Source organism: Drosophila simulans, chromosome 2L (assembly GCF_016746395.2).
Source record: "Drosophila simulans strain w501 chromosome 2L, Prin_Dsim_3.1, whole genome shotgun sequence".
Classification (NCBI taxonomy): domain Eukaryota; kingdom Metazoa; phylum Arthropoda; class Insecta; order Diptera; family Drosophilidae; genus Drosophila; species Drosophila simulans.
The window spans coordinates 1720155-1740429 of NC_052520.2; the positions used below are offsets into that span (position 1 = coordinate 1720155).

At 45.2% G+C, this 20275-nt stretch overlaps 5 protein-coding genes across 6 annotated transcripts in view; 3 read left to right on the top strand and 2 right to left on the bottom strand.

Annotated features, from left to right (window-relative positions):
- LOC6730592 (zinc finger protein chinmo) overlaps nt 1–8892 on the top strand; it is a 45653-nt gene extending 36761 nt beyond the window's left edge. Inside the window, 1 exon segment of the mRNA XM_039295369.2 lies at nt 20–8892. Within this exon segment, the coding sequence (XP_039151303.1) occupies nt 20–1225 (1206 nt within the window). The 3' untranslated portion in view covers nt 1226–8892.
- A 184-nt stretch (nt 8893–9076) lies between these two features.
- LOC6730599 (F-actin-capping protein subunit beta) lies at nt 9077–11135 on the top strand. Of its 2 annotated transcripts, none has more exons than XM_016179382.3 (2): nt 9077–9305; nt 9574–11135. In XM_016179382.3, the coding sequence occupies exons 1-2, from the start codon at nt 9303–9305 to the stop codon at nt 10399–10401; spliced, it is 831 nt and encodes a 276-aa protein (XP_016023037.1). In that variant the 5' UTR covers nt 9077–9302; the 3' UTR covers nt 10402–11135. The 2 variants fall into 2 exon arrangements, with proteins under 2 accessions (XP_016023037.1, XP_044778249.1); XM_044922314.1 differs by lacking the exon at nt 9077–9305 and adding an exon at nt 9449–9467.
- A 177-nt stretch (nt 11136–11312) lies between these two features.
- On the bottom strand, nt 11313–14594 carry LOC6730600 (transmembrane protein 87A). The gene is made up of 10 exons (XM_002077743.4): nt 14452–14594; nt 14287–14347; nt 14122–14207; nt 13853–14047; nt 13413–13571; nt 13062–13345; nt 12705–12920; nt 12525–12645; nt 12295–12448; nt 11313–12232 (listed from the first exon to the last, which is right to left on the bottom strand). The coding sequence occupies exons 1-10, from the start codon at nt 14557–14559 to the stop codon at nt 12006–12008; spliced, it is 1611 nt and encodes a 536-aa protein (XP_002077779.1). The 5' UTR covers nt 14560–14594; the 3' UTR covers nt 11313–12005.
- Nucleotides 14595–14649: 55 nt separating this feature from the next.
- On the top strand, nt 14650–15622 carry LOC6730601 (39S ribosomal protein L48, mitochondrial). Its single transcript, XM_002077744.3, has 3 exons — nt 14650–14781; nt 14843–14941; nt 15090–15622. Exons 1-3 carry the CDS (start codon nt 14770–14772, stop codon nt 15522–15524), a joined length of 546 nt encoding a protein of 181 aa, XP_002077780.2. The 5' UTR covers nt 14650–14769; the 3' UTR covers nt 15525–15622.
- LOC27208509 (WD repeat-containing and planar cell polarity effector protein fritz) lies at nt 15533–19949 on the bottom strand. The gene is made up of 7 exons (XM_016184066.3): nt 19211–19949; nt 18140–18440; nt 17137–18087; nt 16569–17077; nt 16110–16507; nt 15893–16052; nt 15533–15832 (listed from the first exon to the last, which is right to left on the bottom strand). The coding sequence occupies exons 1-7, from the start codon at nt 19626–19628 to the stop codon at nt 15720–15722; spliced, it is 2850 nt and encodes a 949-aa protein (XP_016023038.1). The 5' UTR covers nt 19629–19949; the 3' UTR covers nt 15533–15719.
- Between the last annotated feature and the right edge of the window lie 326 nt (nt 19950–20275).

The following is a 20275-nucleotide window of genomic DNA, read 5'->3' on the forward strand; positions in this document are numbered from 1 at the left end:
ACAATTTTGAAACGAACAGAACGGAGCCGAGGATCTGCGCGTGAAGCTAGAGAACTTAAAGTACTCACCGCCACCGCCGCCAAACTCGAACACCTCGTCGACCACACCGAATGCCCTGCTGGAGAACCTGAAGGCGGACGGAACGCTGTCCAGTAACCTGGCCGCGTCGATTGCGCCGGCGGACATGTTGAACGTGTGGAACGCGACCAAGATGAACAACAAGAACAGCGTGAACACGGCCGACGGTAAGAAACTGAAGTGTCTCTACTGCGATCGTCTGTACGGATACGAGACGAATCTGCGGGCACACATCCGGCAGCGTCACCAGGGCATCCGAGTGCCATGTCCCTTCTGCGAGCGGACCTTCACGCGGAACAACACGGTGCGCCGTCACATTGCCAGGGAACACAAGCAGGAAATCGGATTGGCGGCGGGGGCAACAATTGCTCCAGCACACTTGGCAGCGGCAGCTGCAGCATCAGCAGCGGCTACAGCGGCAGCCAGCAATCATTCACCATAGGAAGCAGCCGCAACAGCAGCGGCATCAGTAGTCATGAACGCCAACAAGGAGGCGGCAAAGCAGCGCAAACGTAAAACACTCAAGATGGCACTGGAGAAGTGCATGCAGCGACGGGACGCTATGGTGGCGGAGACCACCACGGGGGCAGGAGGAGATGGGGCAGAGGCAGGGGAGTCGGGCGAGGCAGTCGACGGGGCAGGATCGGAGGAGGGAGCCGGTTCAGAGGGCACTGAACCGCTCACCTACGAGCAGCAGCAGCAGCGGATGCACCAGGAGCTGACGCAGCAGATCAGGGCGGCCATGGCGGCGGAACAGGCCGCCGAGGCGATGGATTCGACCATGAACACTACGGTCAATACCACCACGACGACCACAACCACAACGAATACCACTGGCACCACCAGTGATGGTTGTAGTGACGCGGAGGCCAGCGATGGTAGCGATCGACCCATGGAAGTGGACGAGGACCAGCCACCGGAGCCACAGCCAGGATCTGAGCTCGTTGTAGTGGAGCCCAAGATCGAGGTGCTCTCCGAGTCGGAGGACGAGGAGGACCGACTGCACATGTCCGAAGCCGAACCGGATATCCAGGCCGAGGCCATTTACGATCACATGCCCAACACGCCCACCAGCCCCCCACACATAATACCGCCCAACGATACGCCCACTCTGACCTCCACGCCCAAGGTCAATGTGGAGCAATAGGATGAGGAGAAACGAGGAGATGCCCCCAGAGGATGCCCCCCAAAGAAGCTGCTTCGATTTAGGCTAAGAATCGATGAAACGACGGAGTGAAAAATAGACGAGTGATTTACGCGCGCAAAGAAGATGAAACATGACTACTGATGCAACTGCTGTTGCCCTCGGAGACCACCTACCAAGCTGGACAAGAAGCCCCAAACTGGGGGCACATTGATTACTATAACTAAACAAGGAACTACCTAATGATAAGATGTACCACACACGTGCACGTGTGCACACCAAACACACAGCAAACAGACAGACAAGCGAACACACGAAGAACAGAAGGCAGAATTTGATGACCACCAACCTTTTGCAGGCATTTTTATTACGAATTTGTGTTTCAAGCCAACCACAAGCAGCAGGCACAAGCAAGAGCAACAAATCCAAACCAAATTAATGGCAGTATGAAACAGGACACTCAAGAAACCAGAAACAGAACCACAAATATAGAATTAAATGCAATCCGGCTGAAAAATCGTTTTCAGGGTGCTAATCAAACAATGAAAAACAAATGAAACTTAAACTAACGAAATAGTAATGCAAAAAGTTTGAACGTTTTTGATTGGTACCGCCCAAAGAGTAGCCAGCATAGCAAAAACAAAACGTTGAGAATTTGTTAATTCGTGTGTGTTGAGGGAGTAGATCGATGATTAGATTATTGTCGCATATATTTTTGATTTCCTATAGAAACGTCACAGAACTGCAAGTTGCCTCAAATCAAACGAAACGACAATGCTAAGCCTAAAAACTGAATTAAATAAGACGCGAGTAACTAAGATAAAACACTGCAAACACATAGCAACACATGCAACAAACAAACAAACTACAGAGCAACAATAGCAACAACAAAACCGCAACCACAAGTACCTGCAACAATAAAATAGTATAAACAAAAGAAACAAAATACAGAGTAGAGAAGAGAAACGCTGAGAAGAACCTAGGAAGGAGACAGGATCCGAGGATCCTTGAGTGCACCACTTGGAGCAGATGGTGGCTCCCACCTACCCGAAAGTCTGCCCCCTTGTCCGGTTTTTTTGTACATAATTTTATTAAATTAATAATACGAAAAGGCAAACGGGGCCAGGAGTAGGGTTAAGTGAGGAGACCACTGCTCCACGGCCACCAGGATTCCAGGATCTGTGCTCGAGGACAGACGAGTTTTGCTTTAAGGAAGTAACATTTTGCTTTGTGATTTTCGTATTGTTTTATGGTTTCCTTCAAGTTTAGGCCTCAAAATTTTATACAACTGCTTTTCGGCTACAAAATCTAAACCAACATATTCAATTCCGAATTCAGAAGTTTCTAACGAAGTAAAAACAATTGGTAAATTGGGTGCCTATAAGAAATATATAATTAAATGACTACTAGTAAAATTTTATAAACAAAGAAGAGTATATTTAACGATGAGCGAGAAAAGCAAATAGCAAAGAAAACGTAAAGTAAATATAATTATTTTTTAATTGAATAATTCTAGCCAAGTGTGAAACATGTTAATTAACAAACGCAAATATTACGCAAAAACCACTCAAAAACGTTCTCAAAAACTTGATGGCAACAACAAAGGCAACAAACAGCAATAATTACAGCAACCAAACGAAATTCAAAATCAAACTTTTGGCACACCTTTGGAAAACATTTTTCGTACAAATGAAAATTCACCAAAAAATCCAACCAACAAAAATTCAAAATTCCTTTTTTCGGCTCTTATAATTTCGATGGCTACATGAAGGGGGAAAGGACTGACTTTCCCCACGTCAAATAACAAATCCCACAAAGAAAAGCTGTAAAATACTGAACAGAAGTAAACCATTTTGTTGTAAGCGAACGAGAAACCTAGAATGGAAATCTAAGAAAAATGCAATGGAAAATATTGAGAAAATCTGCCAAGGCTACCAAGTTCTTGGCCTGTAAATACATTTATTATTACTATTAACGCATATATATCCATAGCATGTGTATGCGTGGCCTCAGTTGTATAATGATAAAACCTAGATATAATATGTATTCGTATACCTGTAAACCTATACCTAAACTACTAAGCGCATATGTAGGAACACACTAGGCTCGCCAACGGAGAGGAGAGAAGAGATGAGTGGGGTTTTATTTGATCAGGGCCCAACTGAATTTCAATTGTGAAACTGTCTTCATTTCCACGTTTTCGTTAGCCAGGCAATAGACTAGAAGCAGTCCATAGCAGTCCATAAAATAGCCAAATGTTGAACATGAAACTACCTTTATTAACTGTTGAACCACAAGACACCGCACACGAGACACACTATCCATAGAAGATGCAGATGCAGATGCAGACTACCAGTGTCACCCGATCCCCAGTTTGTTCTGTGATATCGTTTTCAAGTTGCAAACGAGTGGCGTTTAGTTTCGTTGTTTTTTCAGTTCTTTTTCGTTTTACGAATAAGTTGTCAACTCGAATTTTATTTGGCATTCGTGTTGGGCTGAAAGGCAAATTCAAAGCAATAGCAATATCTGAACCAAACTACCTCTTCGCATCCAAGCAGACTTAACCCCTGGTTGCCGGTCCGACCTTGCACACCCCCACCAGCGTTCGCTGGAGTCTGAATTACATTTTATTTTTAAGTACGTTGGTGGGGCGCAGGAGCTCGGATTTTGGCGCTGGGTCAGCCATCAGTCAGTAAATCAATCCGTCAGTCAGTGAATCAATCAAACAATGTTTAATAGTAACTACTTAGTTGTCGGGGTTAATTGGACTAACCAGCACACCTTAGTTGATACACAATACCTACTTTTAGTTTACGTTAACTTAGTTCTTAGTTGCGCTTCGCGTTTCGTCTTACAATTAGAGTCTAATCAAACTCAGGAACTCATATACCTCAGGAAAGAACCTACCTCTTTGTGTTTTTAATCTTGTTTGAACTATTTTTATTATTTTAATTGCTACGATTAAAGAGTATATTTTATTTTTCGGTTTGCATGGGACAAACAAACAGAGGACGCGAGCAGAAACACAGAATGTTTCGCTGTAATCGAAGATGCTATCAAGAAAGCTTTAGTTCTTAGTTCGATTATCGGTTAGCTAGCTAGTGGCTAAGTGGCACCTAAGTTTAGTGAGGACTAATTTTAAATGCAAAAGACACAATCACACATGAACACACAATAGCAATAATAAGGGAAACCAGACCAGATCGAACTGCAATAGTAAACTGAACTACCTCAATTAGCCATAGACTGCGCAGTGACGAGATGAGCATGATACCACATATACTTATACTTTCGTTACCACTTCGTTTTATTCTTTTTGTAAAATGGTGACACACATACAGACCCTCATAAACTCAGACCCACACAGTGAAGATCCTTTGGAATAGGATGAGAATAGAATGTATCGGTGGAAAGCCACTCTTACTGATTACTGATTACAGATTTCCCCATAGACGTTTTCATGTAAATATGCGCTGAGCACACAGAGCCCACGAAATTCAGGCAAAACAAAACAAAACAAAAAACATTTAATGTAAAACTACGAGAATATAACTTTGGCTAAACCCTAATTATACGAAAATATCCAAAACTTTTACTATGTATGTGTAGAGAGCAGACGATGTAGGCGATATGTGACCAGGATTAAGATCATTTGTATACATCAATTTCGGCAAAGCAACTGAATGAGGCAAACCAAACAAAACACGAGAAAAGCGAGAAAAACGTAACTCTTTATAATCTTACTGTAAACAAAAATACAAAGAAATTATTTAAGGCTACAAAATTTACCCCAAAAAGGAATTAAAATCCACAAAAAAATTAAGGTATGGTATACTTTTGCTTGAGCCAAGTCCAATGGCAAATCACAAGATTTGAGCAAAAAAATTGCATTAAATTAAATTCAAAGCCAACCCAACACGGTTATAAAAATTAATGAAAAAAGAAATGAAAAAAATCATTTTGCTAAACGAAGATAAAAAATTTTCTAAAAGAAACTTGCGTGAATAAGCAAACTTTACAAAACAAACATTTTAGGCTTAACTTTTGGCTAAAGAAAACATAAAAATTATAACAAATATTAGGCACAGGCAACACTCTATGTACGTGCATCAATTATACATAAATATTTATTTAAAAACGAAAAAGCAAAAATACTTTTATCTGTAATCAGATTTTAGGCCCCACTTTTCGACAAGCGGCGTAAAATAATTTCTTTGTAAAATATGTTTGCAAGCTAAACGAGAATCGAAAGGAAAATCCCAGAAAGCGTAATTAACTTAATCTAAAACTAAAAACACAAATGTCGCCATTTTGCATTTAGAGCGTACAGTACAGTAAAGCACACGAAACGTGGACGAAATGTCACGAGATCACACAATTATTGTACATAAAATAAATTAAACAAGAAGCATTGTGTATTGTAAATTCGTAACTTTTCAGTAATCCTTAGTTACGTTTACCTTGAGTTGTATAAATTAATTAGTAAGCAAATCCGTAAACAGAATTGAAACTGTAACAAGGATACAAATATAATAAATGTAACTATATAAATAATAGTGTGCACACGTACAAAACAAAATTTAAGTTCAATTTAACGTGAAGTTTAGTGCACCGAACATTTTGTAAGAGCTCGATGTAATTTTTGTTATATATTTTTGTTAGTAATTGTTTTTCTATTAATATCTAGCGCGAAATGTCAACAAGCAAATAACACGAAAGCCCCTCAACAAGCCAATTGTACTTACGATTACTTTTCGATTCGATATGATTTTGTGACCCCTTCAACAGAACCAACTCCCCAATCCCCATCCCAATACGCCCCAGGAAACACTATTATGCTTACTTTACCTAAGTTATTTCAAATAACTATAAAATAATAAAAGGAAAAGCGAAAAGCGAACACTGCATGCACCAACCCAGTTTAAGTTAAGTGGCAGATGATGTAATATATATTTTGTATGATTTGAAGTTCTGTTCGATCGCAACAAATTGGCTTGTTTACGCATTACATTATACACATTTTTCTAATTTGTAACAATTATACGATAAAACCTAAATTTATAATCTATAAACACGTAAATGCTAAAACAAAATGCAACTAAATAAATGTTAAACCCCAGAAAAAAAAACACAAACCACTCCCAATTGGCAATTTTATTGGTTAACCAAATTAAACACAAATCCAAATCTCCTATCCCCACAGTACTGACAGCATTTCGGACTCGATTGACCCCAAACACATAAATGTAACGAAATATGTATACTAAAGTTTACGACTATCGAAAGTAATTTAATGAAAAAATCAATGTGTTTAGGCCTAAGCAACTTTACAGTTCAGTTCAATGCGAAATTTGAAGATGAAGCTAGTTGTATGTACGCCATAGTATGTGGCATATGGTATATACCCCATATATAGAGCATTCCCACGTCTCCCCCTGCCCCTCAGTGTGTAAATCAAGTTGTTGTAAATTTGTCTAACACGATGGATCGAAGGAAGTACAAATTATATTTAATGTGTGTATTTTGATTGTTTTATTTGAACCCACGCCTTGGTTTTCCCTTTCAAATTGCGTTCGTATTGCGTATAAGTCACACTTGAAAACTACAAAAACTTTTGGAACAATGACGAGTACAAAATTTCAGGAAAAACAAACGAAATTTAGCAGATAAATTAAAATTAATTAAATATATATAGAGGCGAGGTATCGATAGAGAGGAAATCGTACAAATTTTTCGGCATAAATATAAAGTTAAAATTTTAAGCAAGGCTGTCGGTCAAAAAACGAGCAGTTGGTGTGACTTTTTAGGATTGAAGTTAAGTTTCCACACAGATTAAACCCCTATGATTTCCTTTATTTGGACCAATTATTTTTGAAACCAGAATGAATGCAACAGAACTTGAGTTACACATGAAAGTTACCACGAAGAACTATTCGATTTACTTTGTTCTGAACTGAAAAGTTTTCGAATTACCCAAACGAAATTTTAACCACTTGAATTCAAAAAAGACGACAACGGTCCACTTGCGAGGGAATTTCGGAATGAGAAGTACTTTACGTGCATAAGGTTAAACGAAAAACAAAAAATAGTTTTAAAAAAACGCAAATCCGTTTGGAGCAAACTCAGGGCATTATCAAGACTCACGACGATGTATACATGCATTTAATACAAAAAAAAAAAACAAAAAAATAAGAAGAAAAACAGAAACTTTTTTCGATATGTATTACGATTAAAAAATAATGAAAGCAACCGCAAAACGGATGTAATAATCATGCGAAACGATTATGAACAACTCAGGTATTAAATATTAAATGAAATATTTTTAAAAACTTATAACGAATCGAGAGGGCAGTCGGAATCAGCATTTTCACAAGTTGTGCAATATTCTTAAAGTTTTCTAAATACGTAATAGTATTAATAATCTAATATGCGATCATGGCAAGGATCAGTGAGTTGAGATGTTCATAAGCATGGGATCCGAAAGGTTGAAGATCGAGGATCGATGATTGAGGATCGAGGATTGAAGATTGAGGATTGAGGGAAGGTTAGGTGAGTTTTTGAAGCACATGAGGACTAGGCGTGTAGTAACCAGCCCTAAGTATTTTTAGTTTTACCACCCACACAAGTCAAAGAAGAACAAGCCACAACAAACACACTCACAGAAACACACACACATACTCGACGCGAAATGCGAAAATAGTGAAATAAATAGCTAAATGAAAATGAGTTTATATAAAGAAGGAAAACATAAAACTGTGATTACATTTGATTGTCGAAGCGTTGATAAGCAAGTGTTGCATAATTATTGAGCGAAAGAAAAACGATGAAACGAGAAATACGATTGAAAATGGAGTTATGTACTATTATTGAATCTGAAACCGCTTTTGATTTCGAATATTGGCACAGTGTCTAGCATGCGACAGAGCATAAGTAAATAAATAAATATTAATTAGCCGAAATATTAAACTTCAAAAGAACGACTAAGAAATACAAATTATAATTATCTAAGTTACTCGAGATTAGTGAAGCCTGCCCTAATTTTACAAGTCACCTGTAACAGTTTTTACCCTGGCTAAAAATCCAGAGCTGCGAAAGAAAACCCTCGATTTAGTTCACATTTCTCCGAACGATTTCTGTATGTAGTGAACCTTAGTTAAAAATTAAAGTCTGAGATTTTACATTTATCGTATATGGTCGAAGTATACACCTAAAGAGCGCACTTGAAGCGCGAGTCTAAGCCCAAAGCGGTTAATTAAGTTTATTGAACTACTACTACTAACGAGTCAAAATCCCACACGCTACGTATTTGGCTAACATTAATGTAAAAATCAAGAAATCCAAGGATCGATTCAGAAGGATACGTTTTCGGAGCACGCATATGATTTCTAAATAAGTATGTATGTATGTCTGAAGAGTGCGCAAGCGAAGCAGCTTAAATATATATTTTAAACACGAACTCGGATAAAAACTTACGATTATGCCATACATTTTTGTGTAACATATTAAAAACTACGAGTAAGCTAAACCCACAGTCACACAAACCAAACGCATTGTAACAGAAACTCACAAAACACGGAGAGGAAATGGGCAACCAGAATGGAATTAAGCATAAAAGTATATGAACGAAAACTAAATTCAATAAACTTGTTGCTAAAATATAATAAAAGTAAGACCATGGTTTTATTTCGGCCGGATTGGGTGCCAAAGTTTATTTTTATAAAGTGTACTGCAAATTATTGACTTTTGAATTACTTTAAAAAGTAACCGTCATATTAATATTCAAATATTTCCGCTCGATAGTTAGCGGGTAAGATATCGATATCCCAAATGGAGCAAGCAATCGATGCCCCATCAAAGTGATCGATATTGTGTAATAATCGGGCTGTTTTCCAGCTCTAGCACACCACAGCAAAAATAAAAAATCCTAATAATAAGGAAAAAGAGTCAATTTAGTGCAATCACTTGCAATATAAGCCCGAAATCCTAGCTATAGTTTAAGATCGGCCCTGCCCAGCGAACGCAGGCCCATAACATAAACAGTGTGAGACTATCGAAACAAGGGAAAGCAGAAAGTAACAAAATGGTGAGTAATACTACACTAGTAACAAAAAAAAAGCAGGCCAACAAACGGTGATTTTGGTCGGAACCGCCCATTCTGCAAGCCAAAGATTACCAAGACACCTAATCCACCGAGAAAACCTCCAGAGGGGCGGCGGCCTGTGGCCTCAAATAATGCCCATATATGGTAATCCCTTGTTTGCCGGGTGGCAGTGAAAAGCGGAGTGATTTTTGAGCTCTCTTATCGGTGCAGTGACTCAAACTCAATTTCACTGGTGTCTCTTCTCTTTCAGTCGGAAATGCAGATGGACTGTGCGTTGGATCTGATGCGGAGGCTGCCGCCCCAGCAGATCGAGAAGAACCTCATTGATCTGATAGACTTGGCCCCGGATCTCTGCGAGGACTTGCTCTCCTCCGTGGACCAGCCGCTGAAGATCGCCAAGGATAAAGAGCATGGCAAGGACTATCTGCTTTGCGACTATAACCGGGATGGGGACTCCTACAGATCGCCCTGGTCGAACTCCTACTATCCGCCGCTGGAGGATGGCCAAATGCCCTCGGAACGACTGCGCAAACTGGAAATCGAGGCGAACTATGCCTTCGATCAGTACAGGGAGATGTACTACGAGGGAGGCGTCTCCTCCGTCTACCTATGGGATCTGGATCACGGGTTTGCCGCCGTTATACTGATCAAAAAGGCGGGAGATGGCAGCAAGATGATCCGCGGCTGCTGGGACTCCATCCATGTGGTCGAGGTTCAGGAGAAGACCACCGGCAGGACGGCCCACTACAAGCTCACCTCCACGGCAATGCTCTGGCTGCAGACCAACAAACAGGGTTCGGGCACCATGAATCTGGGCGGATCCCTCACCCGGCAGCAGGAGCAGGACGCCAACGTTAGCGAGTCGTCGCCGCACATCGCCAACATTGGCAAGATGGTCGAGGAGATGGAGAACAAGATCAGGAACACCCTGAACGAGATCTACTTTGGCAAGACCAAGGACATCGTGAACGGACTAAGGAGCACACAATCGCTGGCCGATCAGCGCCAACAGGCGGCCATGAAGCAGGACCTCGCAGCGGCCATCCTGCGACGCAATGTCAAGCCCGAATCGAACTGAGTACTGAGCGGCTGAAGGCTGAATTTCCACATAAACCAATCCAGTCCAGGGGTGTCCCACAAGCAGACTGCTCCCGAAAAGAGCGCAGCAATATGCGAATTGCAAGGCACTGTCGTCGCCACTAAATATTGTCATAAATAGAAATAATTGTCATAATATTTCGGCTGCACCCACCCAATTCGCTGTTGCTCGCCCTATTGTGTTGAGCAGCTCCGAGGAGGACTCCGCTTGGACTGGACTAAAGAGCAGACTAAAAAATATTAAATACGCATTTCTAGGCAGTAAATTTGTTACATGAGAAAATTGTTACACCACGAGAAGCACATTAATGTAAATTTGCCCGCCCGTTTCAACTGTCCTCCCACATTGTTGCCGTTTGGAGTCGCGCTTCATCCAGAGTTCAGCCGAAAATGCCAACTTCGCCGCCCTCAAGACAGTATCCATAAGTATTTGTATCTTATTTGTAATATTGCATATTTGCACCGAAGTCGAGGCACTTGCGTTGCGTTCTTAATCCTTCCGCGAATAAATATTGTGTTTATTAATTGTAACTTTGTGTTTGTGTGTAATCTAACAGTAAGGCGCTCGAAGCTAAATATTAACTGAAATCGCTTTGTGATTGTATTATCTGAGGAAATGCACATTACCTTTCTTCTTTACTTAATATTTTTTAACTGAAATTTGGAAGGCAAGAGAAATTTTATACAAAGAAACTAATAAATATTGAATTACAACTCGAAGGCTTTTCATTGGGGGAAAACAACATATTATCGCAACAGATAAGATATATAAAATAGACTACTACACATCACTCCATCGATGTATACCATATTCTACTTTTAGTCACCACAAACTCGTATCATGTCATATCATAAGCTAGTTAGATAAGGACTAAAGGAAAACATGGCGAGTTTGGTTCATGGCTACCTTTAAGATACGTTTGCATTTATTTATGAAAATCTTAGACCGTTTGATTAAAAATATGTAATTAAATACCTTGAGGTGTGTGACGCAAACGATTGTGTGCTTACTTAGACAATTACTTTTAATCTTCTCAGCTATCAGCGAATAGTTAAGTTAAAGGTCCCCGACATAGCATAGTCGCGTTTTATCATAGTTATTACAGAATACTCGTAGATTATATAGATCGTTTCGTCTTGTGTTACCAGCTATATACATACAATGAGGCGACCACCAACAGCTCACTCATACACTTCTGCGAGTGTACTAGGGGCAGCAGCACAAGAATTGAAGTCGAAGTTTTTAAACTAAGTTCTCGGATCGTCGCATGGGTATCTACAACTTAGGCTAGGTGTTATGAATAAGTTAGGTTTATTTAGAGGGGGAGGACGTGCGCGTAGAAGGAACTACGATTACATACATTATTTTACACGGGCTCAGAAGGCGTGGCCGGACAGACGGTTCTCGAAATTGGAAGATCAGTGTCAGCGCAGCGCAGCAATAAGGGTTTTCCTCCTCGATGGCGGATAGAACTAAGAAATACATAGCAAATGGGGGCACTTGCTGCTGGCGGGCGACACGGTTGCGTGAATGTGCAAAAATATATGCGTAAAAAGTCTCTTCGGTCCAGCGAAAGTCACAGCTTATTGCATTTTCGACACCTCGAACTTGGTGTTGATGATTTCCTCATCGGAGTCCAGGATGGGCAGGGCCGAGTCCGCCATCGAAGACGGTATGTTCTCCTCCACCCAGCGCAGGTCGTCCTCCTCGGTGGTCGTGGCATTTCGCGAAGTCGTCGACGTTTTCGGCGTTCCATTCTGGCCGCGCATTTTTACGCCGTAGGCATCCGCCACGAACTGATCCTCCTCGTCTGCCAAAAGGCAAAGAGCCAATTAGTCCATGTTTGCAGCAGAAGCTCGGGACCTAACTTACCCTCATCGTCTTCGTCTTCCGGGTTATCCAGCAGCGGTGTGAAGGCATAGCGCTGGTTGTTATTCGTCGGTCGCCATAGAATCATAATCACCAGCAGCAGAACCGAAAATAAAATGTGCCAGAAGCCAGTATCCACCCAAATGTCGCGCCAGCCCTGTAAAAGCACGAAAACTCATTTGAAATCAGCATACCCCTGTTCGCAGCTCCATTCATGCTAATCAACTACTCACAGGCGTGCAATTCTCGACCCTACGCAAACGCAAAGCAAACAGCATGAATATGACGGAAGCGATAACAGCGAAGATCAGCGTGTTGGTGAAGTGCCTGTACAGTGAGAGCTTGACCATGTTCCTGGAAAACGTACACATTGTTAGCGCAAGTGTTAAGATTTCATAATTTGTATTAGTCACCTCCTCAGTCGGAGAGTGCGTGTGGTCTGCACGAGCGAGGTGAAAATCCACCAGCATATTCCTGTGTCCAGCACCGCCAGTGGAATGCTCGCCACCAGCAACTCGCTGCGATCGGTCTTCACATTGGTGATACGCAAGTAGCTCTCCACGCAGGCCAGCACAAAGTAGAGGGTTCCCACGCCCACCACGCGATGCAGCATGGGTCCCAAACGGGGTCTGGAAGAGATTAAGTGGATTAACGCTTAAGTGGTTCGGTCACTAGCAACAACTGCTTTAGAATAAGCTAACTATAACTATAAACAGCTGCAGGCGGCAGTTTAATGGCCGTTCTGTTTCTAATCAAAAGCGCTCACTCACTTGACAATGCCGAAGCCGAGACTCATGATGATGACCAGCATCCTGGCCAGCGTTCGCTTCGCACAGGACACAAACTCGGCCACCAGTTCGGCGTGCTGAACTGCAACTCCCTTGTTCGTCAGCGTTTGGTATTCGGCGTAGAAGAAGGCCTTCTCCAGCATTCCCAACAGTATGACGCCACCAATCCAGAACTGAATTCTCAAAAGATCCCGCCATTGAGCGAAAGAAACAAACAGCCAAATAATTCCAAATATCACGTAAACAATGCACATGATCAGATAGAACTGTGGGAAAATAAACATACGTACATAAGCATAAACAAAGTCATTTAGAAACACACTCGTCCCCTACCGGCAGGAATGGCCAATCAATGGCCGAGATGTAGCCGTGTGGGCCCAGGAACTCTATGTGCACCACGGCACTGAACTGCGCGGATTGGCCCGCTGCGATGTTAACTTCGATTTCGTAGATGCCATCCTCCTTGACGCTCGCAATCGGGTTCGTTGTGGGCTAAAAGGAAACGGAAGTGGTTCAATTACTGCGTAATCTGTGTTTTTGCTTAATTTTACATATATAAGAAAACTGATACCGATTAGACGTCATTAGAATGACGTGCGTATACAAATGCCCGCAAATAATTCAAGCTAGCTCTATAAGCAGTATGCCCTACCTAGCTAGGGAATACCCTGTTTAAAGAGAAACGATAAGCTGATAAGGAAAAAGCCTCAAATGTTTTCTGCCCCGCGGTAATTGCTGTGCTTCTACTTATCGCTGATATGTGTCGCATTTACCGAAAGTGGGTGCTTGTGCTCCAGCATGGGATGCTTGGGCTCCGGTGTTGGGATCGCTGCTCCTTGGACCACCTTGTCCTTGTTTATCGCCAGGACGATGAGTCCGTTGCAGGGATATGTCCTGGTGATCTCGGTGATGACGTTATTGATGGTGGCGTTCTTCTGCAAGGTAGCATTCTGGGCGATGGCTTGCAGCTGTTTGGAGAGGATATAACATTGATTGATTGATTGAATGTGTACACGGAGCCATATGGCAACGGATTACCCACCGTGCGGTCATCAAAGATGCAGGGATGCTCCGTCAGCCGGAACGTTATGGTCAGGTTCGTTTCCACATTGGAAGTGCAGCCCTTAACTGGAACCATTAAAACGGGTGTGGAAGAAAGGGGTAAGTCGGAGGCATTCGTCACGCGTTTTCCGCCGCCTGTACTTACTCTGGGCGTAGATGTTCGTGTTGGCCAGCAGTGGACGCTGCTCCCGGATGCTGGGCAAGTCCTGTGTGGGAGGGAAGAGGACAAACCAGTGGTTACGTAGCCGGAAACGGATTAATTCTAATTCCCCTATTTGTTTGGGGATGTGGTGGTGGTGCTTATATTTACCGTGGTCACCAGCACGTCCACGATGCCCGGATCCGATTTCCCGGCCGTGCTCGCCGGTCCAAGTAGCAGCGCCAACGCAACCACCAAGAGCGTGGCCGATCCCTGCATTTCGAGTTGTGTGTGCGTACAATGGGCTTAAGTAAATACAAATATTATTTCCTCTTCTACTCGTCCGAACTTATCGGGCCTATCGTTCTTCGATAACACTTGCCGAGCCTATCGGACGCTTGAGCCAGTGTGACCATGGAGCGGGCCCCAGTGTGGCTGCACGCCATCAGCTGGTGATATAACCTGAATAGGAGAATTGAAAACAGCGAAATGCTACGCAGGGTAAATAGCTGAAAATATCTATTAAATTATCTATTAAAATTTCATTTTCCCACTGTGCTAGATACTGCCAAGTGTGCGGCTGGCGCTGCAGGTGCCCAAAGCAACCACAACTCCCGTGAGGAGCACCAGTGGAAGTGTTTACGAACCGGATTATCTGGAGGTGGGTCCTCAACTGAGATCACATAGGCAGTAATTCACAGGAACGATATTAAACCCCCTTTATAAATAGTACTAGCATAATCCTGTAGCCAGAGTTCAATCAGATGAACCTACTAGTGTGGTCAGTAACCATTGTTCTCCGTTTGCAGTCCCTCAAGCCGAAATTCCCGCAGTACGAAAGCCTGAATGTGCAGATCAAGGGCTACGACTACCCGCAGCTGGAGAGCTACCAGAGGTTTCTGCACGGAGTGGCCGAGTACCTGGAATTGGACGTCTCCGACTGTTACGCCCTCCCTCCGCAAAAGACCACGGTGCAGCGACTGCGCCCAAACTCCACGGTCATCGAGTCGGAGTACAAGCTGACCACCTACGAGCGCAACCTGCAGCTGAACAACGTGGATGCGCCGGTGTATCCGCAGTTCTTGCGCCTAGCCCAGGCGGCGCTGCCCGAGGGAGTGAGCTTGCGGGTGCAGGAGTACACCGACGACTGCGAGGAGCGGCGCTACGTGCCCGACAAGGAGCTGCTCGACCTGAAGGACGAGCTGGAGCGCATGGGCGGACCCACCAACACCAAGAGGAAGTAGGCGGCGCCTCCGATTTGGCAAACATTTAATGCTAAGCTTTAATGAGTAACCTGTGTAAAGAGTATAGAGAACCTATGAGTAAAACTTTCCTATTTAAAGCTTTGCACTAATTGGGACGGCAATAGTTACAAACGATTGGAAGACGCAGCGCTTAACCATGGTGTGGTGTACGCCTGGGAATTGCACTATGAATTATTAGACCACGCCGAAGTGGACCACCTTGATGGACGACGAGGAAGAGGAGTTGCCGCCCTTGCTGCTGCTCTTGGGTTCTTCCTCGCGTCGTCGGATGGGCGGCTTAGTCACATCTGCGAAGAAATGACAGGGTCAATGGGGCAAGGATATCGGTGAACTCAACTAATACCCACTGGTCGTAATGGGGTTAAAATCTTTTAGATACTCGTCGTTGGGATGGCAGAGCGGCAGGCTGTCTGCGAGTTCCTTCTTAGGATTGGTCAGATGTCGCGCTGCAGGCCTGGAGTAACCATTTCTCTTGGGAGGCATTGGCTTTTCCTTGCGAGGAATCTCCTGTTGAATTAAGAGCATTAGTAAGCTGTCACATCATCGAATGATTTGTTAACTTACTGGCACTACCGCCACTTGAATTGTATCCGAGAACTTAACTTTGTTCTTTTCGGCCGTTTGTGACTTTGCGGGCGTGGCGGGTGCTTCTCCGTTCGTGGGTGCTGGATTTGCCGGGTTGGACAATATGGATGCGGTGGGTTTCTTCTGCAGCAGACGCTTCTGGTAGTCCTCGCTGGTGAGCGAGGGCAGCATGGCGGGAATGTTGCCAGAGACAAGCGGATGCTGGTAAAACTTGGGCTGATAGGACGCCGTCGGCGGAGGCGAAGCTGGCATCGTGCTGAACTGTCCCAGCTGGGCGCTCTGATCTGGAATGCTTGAAGGCGGAAGACGAGGAAGTGGACTACTAGGCATGGGCAGACCCACGGTCTGATCCGGCACGTCCTGGGACCAAACATTGCCTGAAATAATGGGATTTGTAAGTGATGAAGGAAATTTTCCTAAGCCTTTCTGCTCACGAACCATTCGGGTGATGATTCTTTGCGGGCGCCGGCTGCAGACTGTTGGACTTCAGGGTTAGACTCGCCAGCGAAGAGGTTGGTGGCGCTATCGAAACCTTCGGCAAGGGCGGCCTCAGTTCCGGTTTGGGTATGTTGATCTTGATCATCTCAGCGTTGAACACCTTCGACTTGAACGAGGGCAGCGGTGGCACATAGTTCTTCAGGATCTGCTGGCTTTGTGGCTGACCTGCGCCTAGTCCGGCTTCGGGAGCTGTTACCGCTCCCTGGCCGCGCAACATGTCCGAACAGGTGGACAGCGAGCAGGCCGACTCCGAGCGTAGGTCGCAGGTCAGGCTGAGATTGCCGTTGGCGCGATCTTCCTCGTGGATTATGGCAGCTGCCTGACTGAAGGCCACCTGGGCGAACTCACTCAGGCTTGAGATGCACTTGGTTAGGTTGTACAGGTCCATGAAGATGTCATAGTCGGCCACATCCTGTGCGATTTCGAAGGCCTCAGCGAATAGGTTTTTGCTGCAAGCAACGAAAGGATTGAGCATACGAAGTGGGATTATTACTTGATCTCAACTCACCGCAGCAGATAGAAGCAGAAGCGGCGCTTCAGATCGTACACCTGATCGCTGAACTCGTCCTTCGTCTCCTCGGAAAGCGTGTGGGCGAATGTCTTCAAAGCTCTGGCCATCAGCTCGATGCGAGGTCGTCGCTGGTCCCCGCCGAAGAACACATAGTTGGCTATCTTGTGCAGCGTAATCAGGCACATGGCTCCGTAGGTCTCCCAGTTGAGGGCGGCCAGGACATTGACCGCTCTGTCCGGCTGCTGCAGCCGCAGATACTTGTCCGCAATGACGTCCGCAGTGAGTCCGGAATTGTGGATGTCCCCGCGCATTCCGGTGCCACCAAAGATGCGCATGCAGGCCAGAGGACCCTGTTCGTACACCAGCAGCAGCAGGCAATCTGTTTGGGCGTAGGTGTGCTTAAAAGTGGACAAATCTGGCTTCCGGCTGAAGGCGACACTCAGCAGCGTTGGCTGGGCCACAAAGTAGTGCGACAGATCCAGCAAGCTGGACGGCGTCACACTCTCGCTGACCAGCTGATGGCCAATGGTGGCCAGGGCCAGGTCGAAGCACTGCAGCACCGATCGTTCGTTGGCCACGCAAAGCATGGCGGAGTCGCAGTGCCAGGCGCACTGATTGGGCACGATCTCAATCTGGTTGGCGTACTTCGTCGACTGCTGCACCAGGTCGTGCAGGCAGATATTGCGATCGATGCTGCCCAGGAAGAGCTTCTCCTGGTCGGGGCTGAAGGCAAAGGAGCAGATCTGGGCGCCCATTGGAATGGAGGTAATGGCGGTGCGCTGCATTTTGCCGGCGGCCAGTTCGTAGGAGCAGATCTCTGCGCTTATGTCGCCCTTGCGAGAAACCTTCTGCTCCAGGGTGATGATCTGGCTCTCGCTGCTCCGCAGGAAGTCCACGCACAGCGGATCGTTCTCCGACCAGCAATAGGCAATCGATTCCAGCTGCAAGCTGAGCAAAGCGATTAGACTGGGCCAAGGAGAGTAGAAGGTGGCGCACTTACCCCTTGATCTTGAACACATGTATGTTGGCGCGATCCTGGTCCCTTATCGTTGGCCTCCAGGGATACACCTCGTTCTGCGAGGACTGCGTCCAAACCACGAACAGATCGAAGCTGGCGTTGACTGTGAGGTGGCGGGATAGCTTGCGCTCTGTGGCGCCCGGTATGATCACGTGGAAGATGCGCGGATCCATGTTAGCGATCTTCTCCGGCCCCTGGGAGCGAGCATTAGGCCTCTGCAGATGCACCACCGTCAGCTGGTTGGTATTGTAGGCCAAGACGATGTGGGAACGGGTGAAAAAAGCTGGCGAGACAACGGAGACGGGTGCACAACGAGAAAAGACACAAGCGACAAAGCTGAATGAGTGCCTCGAACAAAACATGGAAAGCCGGTGGATGGTGGATGGAGGATGGAGGAAGGGGTTGGGGAATCGCATATTTACAGGCAACAAAACAAGCCAGCAGATTAATTAAAAATTACAATAATTGCATGCCCTGCATGTGTGCGTGCGGCTGTGTTGGTGTGGGAAAGTGCAAATCAAGTCGCACTTGTTGCCAATGCAAATTTCTCCATAACTGCACAAGCAGCGCTCCGCGGAGCAAGGCCACATGCGGACTGCACTCTACCGAATGGCTGATACCCTGGGCTCTAAGATCACCAAACAGAGAAGCCCTACAAAAGATGAGGTTTGAAGCTGACGAGCGGCGAACAGCACAAAGAACTAAATGCAGGACAGCTAAATTGATTTGAGTCCTTAATTGCGGCTTTTATAGCTGAAAGCTCAAAGTGAATAATTAAATGGCAGCATGTGTTTCTAGCAAGCTGTCTTGGTAATTCGTTCTAATGATGAGGAACCTTTAATTACGCGTGGAATAGCCATTAAGTATTGCGTGATATTAACGCATATTAACTGATTTTCGAACGCTGCAAGTCGAGATGTCCGCCAGTCGAGCTGCACATGCAGAAGTGCAATGCGCAAGGTGATTGATGGGTGGATCTAGTGCGATGGAGGGCGGGGTGGAGCGGGTGGAGTTACTGGGACTTTCGGAGTGAAAGGGGAGAGCCGCACATACCATCCGTAATGACCTCGGAGGCGAGCTTGCCCACCAGGTACTTCTCGAAGACCATGCGCAGGATGTCGCCCGTGTAGATGTCCACGCAGATGTGGGCGATCAGGCCGTGGGAGAAGAGAAGCAGCACCTGCGCCGCGTCCTGCCACTCGGAGTGGATGATCCTGTGCTGGCGCAGCAGGTCCTCCAGCTTCTTGAGGTTGTCCTTCAAGCGGCCGGTGGACTTGCGGCCGGAGTTCTTCAGCACGGCCAGTCCATTGCGACGCTCCGTGTAGTCCCGCTTGGCCAGGCAGGCGAGGTCCTGCTGCTCCTGCTCCTTGTCGCGCTGCCTGAGGTAGCGGAAGGCGCCCAGGTCCTGGCTCTTGATCCGCACCACATCCTCGCGCAACGTGGTCCAGAAGTGGGTCTCGCTGAGCAGCATGTTCAGGCCTCCAGTGCGTCGATTTGCATGGCGGAATGGGTGTCAACTCGACTCGATCAGCTCGATCTCGATTTGTTGGCGTGTGCCTTTCAAGCTGCTCCACTTGCACTGATTGCTTTGTATCGGGGTTAACTGCGCTGCTCTATGACTGCTCTGCGACTCGTTATCAAGGTTACACGCGGAATAGCCAACGGATCAGCACTTTGGCCAGGATTTTTCGCTTTAAACAAACTTTGTTTATGAAAATAAAATAAACTTGTTGCTCGAAACACTGCTTACGTTACTAGAGACGGCACTTCGTTACGTCGCTGAGCGTGGTGGCGTGATAGAGATGGACAACAACTGCGATCGCTCACGTGGTGTAGATCTTCGATTGAGCGAGCACATAGGTGTTGAACCAGACTATGCTATGTTTTTAGCCCGGATCCGAACCAGGATCTAAATTTTTGAAATTCTTTTTAGAACTAATTCTTTTAAGCAAAATAAAATATTTACAATAAGCTACCACTACTTTCGCAGTGTAGTAGCTAGTCAATAAATCACTTTAACTCAGTTGTGCGAAATCGTATTATATTGGCCAAATCGACTTATCTCATCTCACAGTCTGGTTGGCCAAGATGAACTATGTTCGAGGCTTTGCAGACGAT